This window comes from Marmota flaviventris, chromosome 1 (assembly GCF_047511675.1).
Source record: "Marmota flaviventris isolate mMarFla1 chromosome 1, mMarFla1.hap1, whole genome shotgun sequence".
In the NCBI taxonomy this organism is placed as follows: Eukaryota; Metazoa; Chordata; class Mammalia; order Rodentia; family Sciuridae; genus Marmota; species Marmota flaviventris.
Genome location: NC_092498.1, coordinates 134,830,968 through 134,850,293, shown reverse-complemented (window position 1 = coordinate 134,850,293; position 19,326 = coordinate 134,830,968). Strand labels below are relative to the sequence as shown.

The window sequence follows — 19,326 nt, the reverse complement described above, 5'->3', positions numbered from 1 at the left end:
TCCGAGCCTGTCGGCCACTTCATTTCCAAACGCCCTGGAAGACACCAGCCCAGGCAATAAGCATAATTAATTTATAGCTTTATGGCACATCGAGCAGATGTTATTGCCGCCGATGGAGATTAAGGAACGCTGCTGGGCAAGTCAGAGGCCCAGAGGCTTGAGGTGAGGGAGTTCTGAGTCCAAGAAATTTCCAAGGCCTGGAAAGGGAAGCGTGTGGGTATTTTTTTAATCTTCAGATAAAATGCCAGAGAAATGCAGACGCAGGTGCACCGAGCAGCACATGCAAGAATGTTCTAGAAGCACCCCAGCCATGGTCAGAGCACGGCACCTGGCGTACCTCCACTTAGAGGAGGGAGTCGGTCCTGATGGGTGTCTGAGTCCTCCCGTGCCCTTGGGAGTCTGCTGTGGACATGCCGAGAGTCAGGGCCACCCTCTGCAGGGCCTGGCCCCAGTGCAGACCCTCCCCTGCTCTCCGCCATTGCTTCCCTTGGTGCCAGCCTTCCCTGCAGAGCAGGAGGCCAAGCGTGAGATGCCAGCCTGGCCTCGGCCCAGCCCAGCCCTGGTTACAGGGACCGGTTCACAGCTGGACACAAGGCTGACCAGTCAGAGCGACCCTGGGACCCTGGCTGCGGTGAGGAGGACCCGGGGCTTGGTCTCTGTGGACTCCCAGCCGGCAGCCACTGGGGGTTCTGGAGCCAGCCCAGAGGACAGTCCAGCTGAGGCCTGGCGACAGGCAGCTTCCAGACGGGATTCGCCCTGGACTGTCGGTCACGCTGACCAAGTGCAAGTGTCCTTTTAGGCCCAGCATCTGCCACTTGCCACCCAGGGTCTTGCAGCCCTGCTCCCAGCAGGCGACTCCACCTTATAAGCAGAGATTCCCGGGGACACCCGTGGACACCCACAGTGAGATGGGCAGAGGACAGTGTCCAGGTGGACTGCACAGGCCCCAGGGCCAGGCCCTCTGCCCTGAAACCAAGGATGCCGTCTGGTCTCTTGATGACCCTCCCTCCTGACCCCGCTCGGTCCACCATGCACAACCCCCTCCTCTAGCTGGAGGACGTGGCGGGAAGATGAGGTCAGCAAGACCTGGCCAGGCAGAGGGCCAGCTTCTTGTCCCACCAGCCCTTGACCTCAGTCACACCTGCCTTGGGCCTCAGTTCCCCAACAGGACCCACCCTCATGTCCAGATATTCAAACACAGTCTGAGTAGACATTACCTGCTGGGCACAGCCCTGGAAACCGAGGGACCAGCTGGACAGAAGGCCAGGGTGCAGGGAGCCTGCAGAGCGCCCACAGCCCAGCCAAGGAGGCCAGCGGGAACAGTGTGCAACAAACCCCGGAGGAGCAGCCAGAGACGAGGGGTCAACGGGGGAGCGGCCGGCGGCCACCTGAGGACAGGGTGTGGGAGCAGGGCTGGCTACCAGGCAGAGGAGGGACGCAGAGCCCCGCTGGGCACAGAGTCTGGCCTTGGCTGCAGCCAGAGGGCGAGGCCTGTGCTGTCCAGGGGTCCTGACGGGGCCCAGGGCAGGGCCTTCCAATGGGGCCCAGTGGCCTCCATGAAGTGTCCACCATGGCGGTCACCAGGCCACGTGGCTGGGCGTCTGACCTGCAGCCACTGTGGTATAAGGAGAGCGTTTTTAATCTTATGTCAATTAAATTAGTTCCAACAGCCACAGGAGGTGCAGGGACTGGTGGGCAGGACTAGGAGGCCAGAGGCCAGATGGGTGGGCGAGAGGAAGGACCCCGGGCCGTGTGGGGGCGAAACCACCTGGGTTTGCACAAGGGGTGAGGGGTGAGGAGGGATCGAGCTGACGCCCAAGCATCTGAGTTGAGCAACTGAGGTGGGCGTGCCACGGAGATGGGCCAGGTCCCGAGGCAGCAAGGGCGCCCCAGGACATTGTGCGGGCATCAGTGATCACACCCGACACCTCGGAACAAGAGGGTTTTGCACAACAGTGGGCCCACGCCAGCTCCTCAGGCACCAGGACGAGGTAAAGGGTCCTTCCCACTGAGCCTCGCTCTCGGGCGTGGGAGGCAGATCTTGGCCTCGGCCCGGGGCCCACTCCTACAGACAACCTGGCTCTGGGGTAGCCTCGAGGGTCCTGAAAACTAGCAGCAGGAGGACATGGAGAAAGAGCTGGGAGGACAGAGGGGGCCAGAGGGGCAGGGCCTTGCTGGCGTCTAAGAGGAAGGGCCGTGAGCGGAGGAACACAGGCCCCTCCAGGAGCAGGGGGGGGCAAAGAACCGACAGCACTACCAGGTGGCCAGGACCTTGACCGTGGCTGGCTGGACCGTGGCCGGCCTCAGATCACAGACTGTGAGGTGACAGGTCTGTGCTGCCCTAAGCCACGGGCTGACCTGCCACTTCCTGTTATCATCAGCCCTGCTCCCTATCTGCGGCCTAATGGGATTATCAGAGGACAGAGGCCAGAGATTAGGCAGACGGCGGGCAGATAAGCCCCTCTCCCCCCCACCTCCTGCCCTCCACCCAGGACACCTACCGAACCTGCAGGTGCTGACGTTCTGAATGCCGGACTCCAGGCACGGGCAGAAGCCTTCGTTGGGCGGGTAGACTGACCCGTTGGCAAATAAGGTTTTGGGGGCCACGAAGCGATAGGTGGGGATGCCCTCAAACATCCCTGGCTCCTGGTAGATGAGCTTCATGGACCTGCAGGGGGCAGATGGGGCAGATGACCCCAGAGCCCCTGGCTGCCCCCTACCTGACACAGGTCGCCCCAGGGAGCCGCCTCGCCCACCTGAACGGCTCCCTCCTGGGACCACACCTAGTGGCCTCTCGCCCAGGGAAATGCAGTGTGGCCTCCCTGACCAGGCCAGTCCACTGTCCACAACCACACAAGCTTTAAATCAAAAACTGAATATAAGCCGGGGGCCATTGTGCATGCCTGTCATCCCATCGGCTCAGGAGGCTGAGGCAGGAGGATCGTGAGTCCAAAGCCAGCCTCAGCAACAGCGAGTTGCTAAGCAGCTCGGTGGGACCCTGTCTCTAAATAAATACAAAATAGGGCTGGGGATGTGGCTCAGGAGTTGATGGCCCTGAGTTCAATCCCTGGTACCCTCCCCCCACCCCCCAAAAAACCAAAAAACAAATCAGTGCCCCTGCCACACATCCGAGGGCTCAGCCGACCGTGGATGGAAAGCCAAGCCGAGAACTGACTCATCCTGTGTTCACGGGACGGCCCCAGGTCAGCCAGTCCCACCTGGTCCATGGAAAAGGTCCTGGTTTTGATAACAGAGGTCTGATGATAACAGAATGTCCCTTCTCTGAGAAAACACCCTGGGTACTCAGGTGCCAAGGGGCACGCGGTCTGCACCCTGCGCTCAGTGGTGGAGGGCGAAGATAACCCAAGGGGAGGTGGCACATGGCACAGCAGCTGGGGTGGCAGAGAAAGAGCTGGGGCACCTGGGCCTGTGGTTGGAACCCGTCCAGTCAGCGCCTGGTGCTGAAGGTGGACCCCAGGTGGCGCTACTGGGAGGTGCTGGAACCCTCAAGAGGCGGGGCCTAGTGGGAGTCTCCAGGCCATTGGGGGTGTGCCCTGACCTTGGGACCCCAGATTCTTCCTCTTTCTCTCTTTAGCCCCCGGGCCATGAGGTGTGGGGGGGGTCCTGCTCTGTCACACACAGTGCTGCCTCGTCACAGGGCTGACCCTCCATGGACTGCAGTTTCCCCAACTGTGACCAAAACAGACCTCTTCCCTTTCCAGAGTGATTAACTGGCACATTTGCTGCAGTGACAGAGAGCTGGCCAACCGCTGGGGAAGGGTAGACAGGTAACTCGCACTTTCTTGCAATTTTTCTCTAACATTCCAGCAGGGCGTTCTTGCAATTTTGCACTTTCTTGCAATTTTTCTCTAACATTCCACCTACAATCCCAGCAACTCAGAAGTCTACGGCAGGAGGACCCCAAGTTTGAGGCCAGCCTGGACCACTGAGCAAGACCCTGTCTCAAAGAATAAAAAGGCCTGCAGGGGCAGCTCGGGGGAGAGCGCCCCCTAGGCTGGGTCCCGGGTACTGCAGCGTGTTCTATTGGGGGCTGTGGTGTAGCTCAGGGGTACAGCGCTCGCCCAGCACACGAGGCCCTTGGTGCAATACCCAGCCCACAAAAATAAAATAAAATAAAATAAAATTCTATTTTTTTTTCTTAGATTTCTTTAGCTATAGGTGGACACAGTACCTTTATTTACTTTTATGTAGTGTCGAGGATCGAACCCAGAGCCTACCTGGGCTAGCGAGTGCTCTGCCGCTGAGCCCCAGCCCAGCCCTGAGGTTCTATTTTTTTTTTTTTTTTTAAAGAGAGAGTGAGAGAGGAGAGAGAGAGAGAGAGAGAGAGAAGTTTTTTTTAATATTTATTTTTTAGCTTTTGGCGGACACAACATCTTTGTTTGTATGTGGTGCTGAGGATCGAACCCGGGCTGCACGCATGCCAGGCGAGCGTGCTACCGCTTGAGCCACATCCCCAGCCCTCTGAGGTTCTATTTTTAAAGCAGCCACACATGCCCAGCAAAAGCACTCTACTGTGACATTCTGTGAGTCCCCTGACAGGAAGTGACCACCCAGGGCACAGGAACTGTGTCCTTCCTGCCATCCCGTCCCACACCTGGTACAGAACAGGGCTCCTTGGTGTGACGGGGAGGCAGAGAGTCAAGGGTGCCCTCGTGAATTCCCAGAGTGGCCGGAACGGGCCAGCAGATCTGGCAACACCTGGAAAAGGGCCGTGGGAGGCCACAGCTGTCCTCAGCCCACAGCCGGGGCCGCTGGACGGCTGCAGAGCCGGGGACGCAGGGCCGGAGGAGCGGGGTTACCTGCAAGCCTCAGGGCTATAGAACTCCAGCGAGGACTCGGGGTTCATGAAGGGCGCCCACATTTGCCCGGAAGTTCCATTGATCATGTTGCACTGATCCGAATGCCAGAAGTTGACCTGTGAGGAGCGAGGTTGGACCGGCCATTCAGACAGCCGCGGGAAGCACTCCAGAGGTGCACACTGCACCGGCCCCAGCCCAGGCGCAGCCACTAGAATCCCAGGGCCGACCGCATCCTCACAGACGCTGACCACATAACTCTGCTGGGGACCCGGTGACATCCTCTGTGCAACGTGCCCGCGCCCCACCTCTCCCTGCCCCAGTGGAAGTGGACAGACGCCTCGTAAAGACAGGCAAACGGAGGAACGTGGCCGGCCGTTCAAGATCCTAATGGGGAGTGGCCCAGACTCTCCCGGGAGCAAGGCCCCCAGACCCAAACCAGCCACTCAGTCCCCACCCTCTGGACAACTGGAAATCCCTCCCCTGTGTGCTCGCCCATGTTGTAGATTGAAAAAAAAAAATCAGAAAGGACGTTCACGGCATTCATTAGCCAAGGTTATCCCGCCACCCAGGCCCTTCTGGGGTGACTGTCCCCAGGACCCAGGTCTCTGCGGCAATCACCAGGGGACCACTCGTGGGTGGAGAGGCACTCTGCAATCGTTGTCAAGTACCCTGAGGACAGGCCAAAGCTGCAGGACCTGGAGCAGGAGATGACCCACTGTGTTCAAAGAAGGAAAATCACGTTTCTCTGGGTCCGGACAGGCACGCGAGGGGTGAGGAACAGACAGGAAGACTGTCCCCAACGGCCACCGTGGGCTCGTGGGTTCCTCTGTGGTTGGGAGGGAGAGCGGAGACTGCAGGGCCTCGGGCATCAAGGGCGATATTATATACGTTACGTATCATGTTAGTTTAATGTGTGTTCAATATACGCCTTGGTTTTATTTTTAGTGTTTCGGGGGAGATGTTTCAAAAACATTCCTTGTACATGAAGAATCAGGCAAAGCAAGGGCTGTGTCCTCCACAGCACAGCCTTCACCCACCACGGGTGATACCCCCACACTGAGTATGTCCTTCCTGGGGACAGCTGCCCCTGCCCAGGCTTCAAGAAGGGGCCCCAGGGACCTGGCTAGGCCACTTCCTGTCCTGCCATCCCCTGAGGCTGGGGCCGCCCATGGTCCTCACCTTGCTCAGCCCATTCCACTTGTCCACGAGGTGAATTCTGCTGAAGTCCTTGACCCCTGTGAAGACCGTGAAGACCCCCGAGTCCGAGTTGTTCATCTGCAGACAGTGGTAGAGGACAGCCTCCCTGAGCCTCCAGACAGGGTGAAGGCCCAGGGAACGGCGGATGCCAAGCCACCCCCAGTTGCACCCCAACTGCACCCCCAGCAGTGAGGGACCTCCCAGGGGAGGGGGCGGATGGGAGATCCCTCACTGCTGCGTCCCCTGCACCTTAGGGTTAAGAGAAACCAACTTAGGCCTCTGGGAGGTCCACCCTACTGGTTTTCGAGAGCTGAAATGTCACCTGCTCTCCTTTCTAACTCAGGGAGGTCCCTCTCCGCCCAGGCGAATGGCAGGCTCACTCCCACCCCATCACCCCACTTGAAACACAGCATGGCCAGGGGCAGCAAAAGTTGATGTCACGGCCAGTGGACACTTGAAGGACTGGGCACAGGCACTTCCCCAGCTCTCTGCCACAGCTATGGTGACAGAAGTGTGTGTCAACTCTGGGCCTCCCTCACCTGGGTCCCTGAGTGACCACCACAAGCAGGAGGCCCCTTGGTCACACACAGTGGACACAGAGTACAATCCAAGAAATCAGTGTTTGCTGCTTTAAGCCACTGACATCGGGGCTGCTTGTCAAGGCAGCATAACCCAGTCGATCCTAGCTGATCCTGAGTTTATGGAGCCTTTAGAGAGTGAGGCCAGGCCCTGGTGTTCAGTGCCCCCCAGAAGCAGGTTTCCAGGTCAGAATGAAGATGTGCACAGCTCATAGAGACAGAGTGGGGGTCTGGAAGTGCTCTCTCCCACCCTGGCCTCCAAGAGCTGTGCCTCTGTCAAGTCCCTGCCCAGACGGAGCTGTTGGAGGAAAGAACAGCTTGAGCCAGCCCAGGGGACACTGAGGTGTCAGAGACTGTTAACATCACTGCTGACCATGCATCAGGACAGACAAGGCACACTAGAGACCGCCTGCCCTATCCAGAGCCACCCCCTGCTTTCTCCTTCATCTCCAACCCACGCCTGTCTCAGGGAAGCACCCACATTCCCAGAAGGCTACACTCCCAGCTCCCTGCAGCTGGTGCAGCCACGCGACTCGGTTCTGGCCCACGGAAAACAAGAGGAAGTTGGTTTATCCCCTCCCCACAGGAGACAGCTGGGTCTTGCGATTCACCCTCAATTCTCCCTCCAGCCCCCCCACCTCTTCCTTCCTGCCATGTTGCCTGGAATAAGGATGTGATAGCTGACACTCTAGCCGCCTCCTTGAGCCAAGAGATTATCCTGAGCATGGCAACTGCATCCCCAGGATGGCAGAGAGGAGTGGCAGAAGGCTTCCAGGACACTGGAGACCCCAAAGCCACACCAGCACTGAACAGCTGACCACCAGACCGTTATTTTGAGGTTTCCGTTATACACGGTCAAACGTAGATTGTAGCTATGCTGCTGACTATTTGAGAACTTCCACTTGCCAGGCCCTGTCGGGTGTGTGGATGCTTCTACAGAACCGTGCTGCTTACCCCAACTTGCCCGTTCACCCACAGGACCAGAATCTGCCGACCTGGACAAACACACCCAGGCTCAGCATCAGGGTCCCCCCCACCCCACCAATCTACACCAGAACAGCAGAGCCTAGAGAGAGGGCTGAGACTGACACATCCAGGGAGCCCACGGAATTCCACTTCCAGAGGGCCAACATCAGCCGTCAGAGGTCAGGGATCAAATGCTACTTGGATTGATCTTGGCTGGGGAGCCCAATCAGTGACCCTATCAGGTTAGCAGGGGTCAAGATCAGGATAAAGGAGGCAGCTCAGAGCAGAGCTGGGGTTGACACTGGTGATCTGTCTCCCCAGCAATCATTCCCATTTCTTCCAGCAAAGCCTCCAATTTCCTAAGCTAAGTGAGCCCCAATCACATCATTAAGCCTGGATCAAGCTGTACCTGAACTCACCCCCAAGAGTTTTCAGTTGCGTGAGTCAGTAAATTCCCCGTTTTGCTTATACTCATCCGTCAGAGTCTCTACCCAACCAGCTGCAAATTCAGCCAGTCACTGGTTTCCAAGCTGCGTGGGTCACACTTACCTCAGCAAACAACCCGAACTTGCCCTTCAAGGGGAGCATGTCTGGGAAGTACTTGTTGATGAGATTCACGAGGGGGTCGTCGTAGCCCCACATGATCTCGCCCACAGTGCGGTTCATGAAGGCTCGCTCCCCTAGGGTGCTGAACGCCAAGGTCATCATCAGCTTCAGACTCATGGGCCTGTTCTCCATCATCATCGCAGCACCCTGCAGACCCCGGAGATGGACACCGCGTCAGGGCTGCACATGGCCCCGCCAGGGGGAAGCCAGGCCCAGGAGGGCCCGGGAGTGGTGGGTCCCCTCTGCTGGCCTTGACCCTGGCCTTGACCACCCCAAGGGGCAGGCTGGCCAGAGGAGGAGCCAGTGCGGATCCGGGCACCCTATTCTCCCACCTGTACCTAGTGCCCCTCCAGCCAGCGCCCGCACGCTCCCGGGAAGAGGGCCCCGGCCAGCAGCCTCACCAGGACCAGGATGTTGGGCAGGACGATGTAGTCGCTCTCAGAGCCTTGGGACTTGGCGGGCTGGAACTGGAAGCTGCGGTGCTCCCGGAAGGACACCGTGTCATTGTTGTTGAAGGTGATGTTGATCTTGTGCCTGAATTCTCTGCAGGGAGAGCGGCCGCTGGAGGGTGCTCCCCGCAGCCCCCAGCAGCACCCACCTTGACTCCCTGGGGAGGGGTACCTCCCGACCAGACGGCACCAAAGCTGAGCATGGCCAGCTGCTGCCTGTCCGCCCCACTGTCTGCCCACTGCAGGACGCACAGCCTTGTCCACACAGCCTGGCTCTGCTTGCCCTCACCCTCATCTGAGTCACCTCCAGAAAGCACCTGGATCCCGACACCTCCCTCCACCTGGCATCCGTGTCCACCAGGTGACCACGCCAGCCCCTCCTTCGAGGCCTGCAGGAAGCACATGGCTGGGGATGTGCCCGAGGGCCAGGGCTGGACCCCGCCCTCACCACTGACTCCCTGTGCCTCAGTGTTCTAGCGTACGGAGCAGGAGAGACTTGCTTCATCAGGCTGTGCGAAGGGTAAGTGGGTCTAAACACGTACAGCCACCAAAACCGTCGCCCGGTGCCCAGAGCACCACGTAACACTAGCTGCCATGGTCAGTACTGTCTCACCTCTCAACCCCTCCAAAGAGGAGAATGCGTTGCGTGACCCCACCTGCCTTCACCTATAGGACCCACCAAGCTCCCAGGGCAGCCCGAGGTCCTCACCATCCCACCCACTCCTTCTCAGGCCTGGGCTCCTCCGCTCTGCCCTGGTTCACGGCACTCCAGCAGTGCAGGCCACCTTCCCTGCCTCGGGGCCTTGGCACACACTCTGCCCAGGACCCTCCTCCCCCAGAACCCCTTCCTGCCACTCAGCTCCAGCAAATGCCCCCTTTGCAGAGGTTGTCCCTGACCTGCCATCAGACCCAGCTGCTGATGTCTGCCCCCAGAAACAAGTCCAGACCCCACCAGCTGTTACCCTCCCACGCAGGCCCAAAGCCTGACCTTGCCCACTGGTTTGCTCCCACCACGGAAGGCCTCCTCTGCGGCTCCCACAGTGGACCAGCATGGTGCCTGGCACATGCACCTGAGGCAGGTCATGGGCACAAGGAGCAAGCGTGAGCTGCGGCCAGCCAGGGTCAGCTCCAAGTGCACTTCAGCAGAGGCTCCCTAAGGCAGAGCCAGGCATGGAGCAGGGCAGAGGGTCACATGGGACCCCCATGTTCCCGCCATCCCCCACGTCTTGGAAACTGCTCTGGCCATTGCAGTGGGTCCTGTATGTGCCATGGGCTGTGCCCTGGCCAGCGTGCCCAACTGCCAAACCTCAGGCACGTTTGAGCTTCCAGCCTGGGCTCCTCAGAACCAGACTGTGCCCCCAGCCAATGGGAACACACTCTGCCTACCCAGCCCGGGAAGCCAGCCACTCCTCGGGGGGCCCAGCTCCCTCAGCCACAATTAACAGTCCAAGGCTCAGGCAGGGCAGGCGGCCAAGCCTGGGATCCCCACACCACTGGCCTCGCTGCTCCTGTGTGGAGACAGGGTTCTGTGTAAAATAGTTCATAAAAAGGTGTGGCCACTCCTAGCAAGTGTCCCCACATCTCAGGAGTCTTATGGCAACTCCTCTGTCCTGACTTGGGCAGCACAGGATGGCCTGACACTGACACCATGTGCCGTCCTCATCCCTGGACTGCACTGGGACAAACTGAGGCTCTGGGTTAAAGTCACCCCTGGGGCCACAGCCAGGTACAAGCAAGGCCAGAGAGCAAAGGCACAACCCAGGCACTGGGTCAGCACGAGCTACAAATGCTGGTCCCATCTCCTGCTGGCCCTCCCTGTCCTCCACTGCACACGGGGTTGGGATGGAGGTGCTCGCTCTGGGCTGCTCTGGGTGCGTGCGTGTGTCATTCATAGGCCCTGCCTACCAACTCCATGAAGAACTAGCCAGCACGCAGCTTCCTCTGTGCGCCCAGCCTGCTGCGGAACCAGTCTGCGCTCAGCAAGCAGCCCTACCCTGTCCCTGAGGCCCCGCCCCATCCCTCTGAGGCCCCGCCCCATTCATCTGAGCCCACCCTCTGAGGCCCCCCATCCCTGAGCCCTGCCCCAACTTCTAAGAATGGGGCCCAGCCCCATTCTTCTGAGGCCCTGCCCACCACAGCGGCCCGCTGCAGCCCTGAGGCCCCTCCCCATGCTCAGAGGCCACGCCCATCCATAGAGGCCCCGCCCCACCCCGAGGCCCCGCCCTCCTCACCTGTACACGTAGGGCCCACGTTCCTGCACCTCCGGCTTCCCGCCCTTCAGGATCTCCTCGGGGTTGAGCACCTCGAAGAAGTAGACAGACAGGTAGAAGGGCACGGGGATCTCCTTCCACATGCTGAAGGAAAGGCTGCTGGGGTCGATGCGCACGTTCTGTGGGTGGGAAGGCGAGCGGTCAGGAGGGTCCTGCATGGGCAGGAGGGGCTGGAGCAGCCACGGGGCGGCCCGATCCTACCAGGGTCTGGGGGCTGCAGAGGGGCCAGGGGCTGCAGCGGGGCTGCGGGGGGGCTGCCGGGGGGCTGGGGCAGCATCACCTACAGGGGTGGACGCTGGCAGGAGAGGGTGGCGGGGCTCCGCCTGGTCCAGCACCTCCTCCATTCACGACTAGGAGCTGGGGTGGGCGCGCAAGCAAGACAGCCCCTCCCCAGCCGGCAAGGCAGGCGTTGACCCCTGGGCCAGAGAGGTGCTGTGACGGAGCCCAGAGAAAGCACGGGGAGGGGAGAGGGTGGGACTCCAGACAGTCACCAGGGACTGAAATGTACAAATACACAAGCCAAATCCCAAATAAGAACCAAGGTAGTGGGGGACACGCACCCAGGGGTGAGGGTGCTCCAGCAACTACAGCTGGTGCAAAGCTCTGAGACAGGAGCCAGCATTTGAGGGGAGAAGGCAGGAGGTGAGAGCAGAGAAGTCCATGAAAAGCCCAAAATATGGAAGTTTTTATGAAAACTGATTCCTGATGCTTGGCAAAAAAAAAAAATACCAAATTGTCCTAAAGGGCCGAAGGAAAGAGGCCAGCAGTGCACCTGGCCTGTAATCTCTATCTCTGCCCAGCAGCAGGCCTATCAGATGCAGCCCAATGTGTCACAAAGCCAGGCAGCCAGGGCAGCTTGCATCACCTCCCACAGTCTTTGAACACAGCCTTCCAGGACAAGGACATCTGCTCCCACAGTCCCCAACCCTAATCCACAGGCAAAGGCCCCGAGGAGGCAGAAGGCCAGAGCCCGCAGTCCAGACCCGGTCACGTGTCCCCTGGAGGAAGTAGAGCGTGGGTCTGAATCTCCTTCTGTACAGCAGGGCCGCGACACCATGGCCATAGCTCCGCTAGTGGGCCTCTGCGGCACGTGGGTGATGATGGCTTCCTCCAATGCCATGAAGTCTAGCCTGGAGGGCTCTCCTGAGAAGACCGGGATCCTCTAAGTGTCCATTGCTAACCATGTCTGCCCCTGTGCTGTCCCCTGCAGGACTGCCCCAATAAACTGGGCATCCAGTGCCCAGGGACACTCAGGGGAGGGGAGGGCTGGGCACTGACAGCAGCAAGAACCCCCCTGGGGGTCCTGTGCCAGGCCACTGCGCTCTCCCCTGGCATGGCTGGTGGAACTACCCACTGTGGCCCAGAGAAGCAGCCCAGGCAGGGACTCAGCCCCCCAGGAGGTCTCAGTCCCACCTGCCCACAGCCACACGAGGGGACCCTGCATCATCCTCCCACCTCGTGCCCCCTCTGCAGGTGCCCTGGGCAGTGGAAACCCTTCAGCCCCAGGCCCTGTGCTAAACCAGTCACTGGACAGTGCCCAGCTCCTCAGACACACCGAGCCATCCCAGTGTCCACTTCTGACAGAAGAACAGCATGACTGTGACTTCTAGCTCCTTAGAGGGCTTGAAAAGACAAAGAGAGCCCAGGGCCCTGGAGAAGTCCTCACGAGCACAGGTCACAATCCTGTGTCCGCAGCACTGAAGGACAGAGGGGATCTGGGAGGGGGGACGTGCTTGGTGCCGTGATGTGCTGGCGGGCGTGCCTGTGACACATCGGATACGCTCAACACACACGCCTTCTGTGTCAGTGACCCCTCAATAAAGCCATTTGAAAACCAGGCGCACCAGCCCCCCACCCGCCTCCTCCCCAGCCCAGCTTCTTGAGGAGGCGGAGAAGCCTTGAGAACCCCGGGGGCCCAGCTTGCCTGATCCCTGGGCCTGCTCAAACTGGTCCTGGAGTCAAACAGGCTGAAACAAGAAGTCACCAGATAGCCACTGGTCCATCTCTCCCACAGAAGGGGCTCCAGGGCCCCAGCCCACTCATTTGGCACTTCCTGCAGGCAGGGTACAGGCCCGGCTCACCCCTCTGACTTGGTGGCCGTGAGCAAGTCACCATCCCTCTCTGTTTCCTCAACCCTACAACGCGCATAAGGTCACCATCCACCCGTGGGCTGCTGTGGGCTTGGACGAGTCTGTGCAGGTAAAGTGCCCAGGAGAGGGTCCACCGAGCCCCCGGCATCCAGAAGGTGAGCCACGTTGTCCCCTGGCCTGAGGTAACCCCTCTGCACACCGGCACTCTGGGTTGGGTACGGACTTTGCCCTGCTTCTGACCAGCAGGATGCTCTCCTCTCAGTCACAGTGAACCAGGGACACCTGGGCCAGGCAGCTGATTAGATAGCAGTTCGGGGAGCGCAGACACGGGCTCTTGCCAAACAGGGCTGGTTCTGTGGTACTGTCCTGGTCCCCCCTCCCCAGGCCAAAGATCACCTCCCTGGAGATGGGAGAGAATGGCAGGCACGTCCTGATGGATGCCACTCCCTCCCTCCAACCCAACAGGCCCTTCAAGTCCTTTGCAGAGAGAAGGCAGAAAGGCTGTGGGGAGGAGGGGACACCTGGGCTGGGTATTAAAACACAAGTCAGGCTTTGCCAGCTAGAGTGGGAGGGAGTCCCCAGCAAAGGACAAAGCCCGGGCAAAGTCTGAGCCGCCTCTGACACAGAACCGTCCTAAATGTCCCTCAGTGACAGTATGTATTTAAAATGATGATGTATGGAAGTGACCCAAATACCCGTCAGCAGAAAAACCACCACACCCCGAGACGACAGAACCCACCCAGCAATAAAAAGGATCCAACTACCAGCGCGTGCCATAACATGGTGAGCCCCCAACGCATTACCCCAAGTGGGAAGAGACCAGACGCAAAAAACCACACACTCTGTGTTCTTCTGACATTCTGGAAAACAGAAAAAAAAAACAGAGAGACAGACACCAGACCAGTGGTCGCCAGGGGCCAGGACTGCACACAGGCACTGGGAGATGGAATGTCCTAGATCTTGATTGTGGAGGCCACACAGGTGAGGTACACACCTGAGATAAAACTCGTCAAGCCGGGCGCAGTGGCGCACGCCTGTAATCCCAAGTCTGTGCAGGGTAAAGTGCAATCCCAGTGGCTTGGGAGGCTGAGGCAGGAGGATTATGAGTTCAAAGCCAGCCTCAGCAATTTAGTGAGGCTCTAAGCTTCTCAGTGAGACTCCGTCTCTAAATAAAATATAAAGGGGCTGGGGATGTGGCTCAGTGGTGAGTGCCCCTGGGTTCAATCCCCAGCACCAAGGAAAAAAGAATCAAATTGTCCCCTGAGAAGGACAAACACGAAAGATGGGGCTTGAAAACGTGACACTGGTGTTTTTAACGGCTTTATTAGGATCTGTGCCGTGTCCCCCGCCCACATGGAGGGCACGGTGCCGTGACTCAGCAAACCCAGAGCAGTGCAGCCTTCACCACTGCCTACTTCCAGAACATTCTCTCCTCTCCGTCCCCAGCAGGAGTCACTCCCCAGTCCCTCCAGCCCCTGGCCCCCACGAGTCCACTTCCTGTTTGAGATCTGCTGATCCAAATCTTCGCATGAAGTCTCCACATGTGTCAAAAATGTTCTGCTTCTGAAACCAGCAGAGACCCGAGGGCCCCACACAGCTCCTCGCGCAGCACGCTCTGCTCTGCGTCAGCGCCTCTGGCCAGCTTGATGTCCCCACGTGCGTCTTTCCTGCTTCCTCTCCTTCTGGCCACCAGGGCTCCACAGTGACCCAGCTGTCCACCCACCCACTTGCTTCCTCAGTTTGGAGCTTTTCTGAATAAAGCAGCCCTAAGTTCATCGAGTTGCACACTCAACATGTGGGAGCCGCGTCTGACTGTGCCATACCCGAGTGCACTGCTGTCCCTGGCACACCCACGACCTGCCGTGTCCACTGCATCCAGAACATTGGGGGTAAAAGCAAAGGGCAGGTGTCATCGCTACCTTTAAAACAACACAGTCACATGGCGTGAAAAGAAGGTGACACCAAGGCAGCGGGCGAGGACTGAGGCCCAGCACAGACGGACAGAGAGGCCCAGTAAGAATCGCCCTGGGTCGTGGGCGCGGAGGCCACACCTGGGATCCCCGGGACTCAGCAGGCGGAGGCGGAGGGTTGCAAGTTCAAGGCCAACCTGAGCAGCTATGGAGACCCTGTCTCAAAACAAGGATTGAAAAAAGAGAATGGCCGTCTGGTGTGGGGAGCGGCAAGAGGGCTCTTCAGGAGCAAACCCCATTTCCTGGTCTGGACGCTGGTCACCAGAGCTGTGTGCTGTGTGGAAAGCTGACAGTGCTATGTCCTTGGGATAAGCGTGGCCTTCCACGTCCAGGCCACGCCTCGCAAGATAGTCCTGGAACCATAATGTGATCTTTGTAAATATAAAAGATCTACTGCGGACAGGCCAGGACCCAGCAGATGATTCTGCACAGATGACACAAGCGGCCAGGGAGCCCCTGCAAGGTGCCCCGCAGAGACGCAGATCAGGGTCCCAGAGAGGCCACTTCCCACCCACAGGATGGAATCGGTTTTTAAAAACTGGGAATGAAGGAGGATGGGCGAGGCCGGGCAGATGGGAACCTGGCCTCCTGCGGGATGCTGCTGAGGACGCCGGGGCCGGCAGAGCTTGCCACCAGGGCACCAGATTGCCACATTCCCCGCCACCCCCAGGAGGGCCCTGGAAAGAACTGAAGACCCTGCCCTCTCATGACCACGCTCACCAAGGTCCCCACAGCTCTGCTCGCAGTAGCCAAAAGGGACAACTCAGATGTCCAGAGAGCAAAGGAGAGGAGAAACAAGATGCGTCCCCAGGGATCCAGGCACAGACATGGACACCCACCGCCCCGAGACCAGCCCTGGACGCACGGTGCTCAGACAGCTACAGACGGGCCACTCTGCCTGACCCCGCTGGAGGGACGGCCCCAACAGGCGAGACGGAAAACAGACGGGCTGGCTGGGCCGGGAGCAGGGGTGGGTGGGGACAAGGTGGCTGTGAAGGCCGAGGGGCAGGCTACAGTGCGCACACAGGTGGCGCTTGACGTCGGGCAGAAACTACCAGTGGGCTCCCGCCACTCCGGCCAGTCCAAGGCCCACCTCGGCTCTCCATGCCAAACGCCACCCTCTCCAGCCAGCCTCTGCCCTCCTGCTGTGCCCTGGAGCCAAGCCCCAGTCCCCAGGGGCCACCTCCTGAATAAAGCCCCCAAGGACCCTGCTCTGATGTCATCAGGAGCCCAGTTCGTCCACCGCACATCCCTCACGCCCTGCCAGGCGCTCGTGAGATCTAAAGACACAAAGATGAAAGACACGGGTCCTGCCCCTGAGACGCTGGGGACCAGAGGGGCGCGGAGGACCTCATGGACCCTCCCCAGCACAGACGGGTCAGAACGCACTCTGCCCAGGCCAGCTCACTAAAGGGTCAGCGGCCCAATTCACAGGTGTGGACACGGAGGCTCGGAGGCCAAAGGCCTCGCTGAGGCCAGAGGTGCAGGGAAGACCAGGCCCCAGGTTCTGCGTCCCCGTCAGGCCAGGGTCCCCACCTCTCCTGGGCCTCCCCAGCTCGGGTGCGCGGGAGTCGCACAGTCAATCATTGACGCAGGCGGTCAATACACAGGCCAACTCCCCCTCCAGGGATAACAGGAAGAGGACTCCAGAGTGACCACACACCCTGGCCCAGGAGCCATGCTGACCTTGGAGGCCCAGATCTGGGACAGGACAGATCCTGCCTGCTCCTGTTGGTCACCAGCCACACACAGATCCCAGGGCTCCCAGGGCTCATCCGTGGCCAGCGGGAAGAATGAGCAGAGAGGACCAGTCTGAGCCTTGGGGACACCACGCCTTTGACTAATGCTCTAATTTCTTTTGCTTTTGAAGGGCAAAGGTAAGAAGAATTAAAAAAATCTTTCTCAGAAACCCACGCACGTCCCAGAACTCGTCTCCCAAGCCAGTTAGTCACCACCCCCCACCCCTCCCCTGGCTCCAGGTCTCACCGGCCTCCTGCCCACGGGCCTTGGACCTGCCCCCTCTTCTCCACTACTTGGACATGGGCAGCCGTCTCCCCTGCTTCCCCCCACCCCGGGCTCCCCCGGAATCACCCTTTCGACACAAGCCAGAGGGTGTCCTCCTGCTCAGCCCCTCTGTGGCTCCCGAATTCCTGGCAGTGACCCATGGGTCTTGCACAACTGCGCTCCCATAGCCGCCCTCTCAGCTCCGTCTCCCGTCTGTGGCTCCCTCTGTCCAGCCACGCTGGCCTCGCTGTGGCCCTGAGCTCTGGCCTCTGCTCGGCCGTTGCCCCAGCAGGAGCTGCCTCCCCAAGGTGGCCACGCAGGTGGCCCCTCTGCCTGAAGCCCCTGCTCGAGGAGACCTTTCTGAGCCTCCTCACCTCCGGGCAAGGCGTGGACGGCAGGCTGGGTTCTGCCCAGGCTTGGGGACCAGCCACCACAGTGGGAAAACAGACAAAAAGAAGAAACCAAAACAAAGCCCTCCTTTGCAAAGTGGCCCCCCATCACTCCGCTTGACCCCCTGGCACCATCCATACCAGAACTCCCATGCGTCTGGGGGCCGGTCCCCTTCCTGCCGCCCAGCATTAGTCATGACAGAGCAGCCACCAGGGACCACAGGTGCCCCGAGGATGGAGACCACACCCAGAGGCTGGTGGGGCAGAGGGTAGGAGGCTGGGTCCCCAGATGTCCTAAGCCGCCCACCAGCCCCAGGCGCCTGGTGGCGGGGGATGTCCCTCAGCGCCTGCTGGGACCCTGGGCCTGCACAGGATGGCTGGACTGAAGGGCCGGGGGTGCAGCAGCCCCAGGCTCCTCCGGAGCTGGGGGGACCTGGCACAGTCTCCATGGGGACACTGAACGACCCGCGATGGTACCTCCAGGCACCCGCACGGCCACCGAAGACGGTCCCCCTCAGAGTGGCCTTACTGGGAACAGCCGGGCAGCAGGGACCACACAAGTCCACCAATGAGAGAACGGGCAACAGACAGTGACACAGTCACACAGGGGAAGCCCCCCAACAGGGACAGGCCACAGCCAGCGACGGTGTGGGGCAGGGACACCAGGCTGGATGCTGCCTTCACCGACCCCTGGGTCGGGGGTCACAGAGGGCGAGGCGTGGGGCGGGTGGGAGCTGAGGGAGGGCCAGGGCTGGGCCAGGGCAGGTGGCGCTGGCTCTCGGGCACTGCCACCCCACCCCAGTGGGTGCCCTCCAGCAAGCATGGCGCTCCATCTCCTACAGAGAAAGACGTTATAGCACAACCTTCCTGCCGCCAAGGAGGGCGCTTCCCGGGTGTCCAGCACAGCCCGGGGCCGGCTCCCGGGACGAAGGTGTCCCAGGCCCACAGAGGCCCCACGGGTCCTGCTGCCCGTCAACTCTGACTTCTGAAGCACTTCACCATCCCAGGGCAGCAAGGTGACCCCAGGACAGCTGCTGGGGACCTCGGGAGACAGGTGCGAGGCCCGGTTTCCTCACCTGCTAAACGGGGGGGGGGGGGGGGAACAGGAGGACCCACTTCCAGGGCCACACGGGCTGATGTGGGCCAGAGGGACCCGGGGTCTTTTGCCCACACCCCCCACCGACCGGACAGGGAGAGGACAGTCACACAAGCCCAGCAGGGGGCCCACCAAGCCCCAGCCAGGGCTCCTCAGGACGGCCCAGTCATGAGAACCAACGGCGCAGACCCAGGAGACCAAGGAGACGTGAGCACAGGAGCCAGAGTCCTGGGAGGGGACAAGGAGCGGCTGTGGCTTCCACAGTGTGCCCACACGGTCCCTTATGGTCCCAAAGGTGCCGAGCCAGGTCCCGGTGTCAGCCCCGGGGGGAGCTGGGCGTGGACCCTGCCCTGTCCTCCCAGATTTCCTCTGAACCTGGGATTGTTCTGGAACAGAAAGTCCTTCAAAAACAAAGGTCGCAGGTCCCCGGGTCACAGCCCGCCTGCCAGGTCCCCCCCAGAGCTTTATTTAGACAAAAGGAAAAACATGTCCGTGTCCTCGGCGTGACTCCACTGCCTCCGAACGTCAGCTTTTAAAATTTTGAGAATTTCCAAAGCAGCATCTGACCCCTTAGAACGTCACTCTATGTGTCCAGATGTCATTCCACCAGCCCCAGGGACCCTACCTGTGCTTTCCCGGCTCTCGGGGCAGTGAGTGCTATCCAGGGAGGCCCTGCCGAAACAGAGCTGAGCCACAGCCGACAGCAGCTCCAGTGTCCCCTGCCCTCCCCAGGCGCACAGGCCCGCCCCAGCACCCAGGGGTACCCGTGGTCCGCAGCTTGTCCCGGCAGCACTGACCCCTGGTCCACTCAGTCCTCCTCTGCCTCCCACCTCCTCTCATAAGCACCCGTGGAGGACACAGGGCCACCTGGGTGACCCAGGGTGGCCTCTG

At 60.3% G+C, this 19,326-nt stretch overlaps 1 protein-coding gene across 3 annotated transcripts in view; it reads right to left on the bottom strand.

Annotated features, from left to right (window-relative positions):
* Window positions 1-19,326, bottom strand: part of Scarb1 (scavenger receptor class B member 1) — a 57,037-nt gene that overhangs the window by 17,380 nt on the left and 20,331 nt on the right. For all 3 annotated transcript variants that reach the window (XM_071616030.1, XM_027921334.2, XM_027921333.3), the window contains exons 2-7: window positions 10,848-11,005; window positions 8,569-8,710; window positions 8,111-8,314; window positions 6,000-6,095; window positions 4,821-4,936; window positions 2,502-2,668 (exon numbers count right to left, since the gene is read on the bottom strand). In XM_071616030.1, the coding sequence (XP_071472131.1) occupies window positions 2,502-2,668; window positions 4,821-4,936; window positions 6,000-6,095; window positions 8,111-8,314; window positions 8,569-8,710; window positions 10,848-11,005 (883 nt within the window). The remainder of the gene's footprint in view (window positions 1-2,501; window positions 2,669-4,820; window positions 4,937-5,999; window positions 6,096-8,110; window positions 8,315-8,568; window positions 8,711-10,847; window positions 11,006-19,326) is intronic.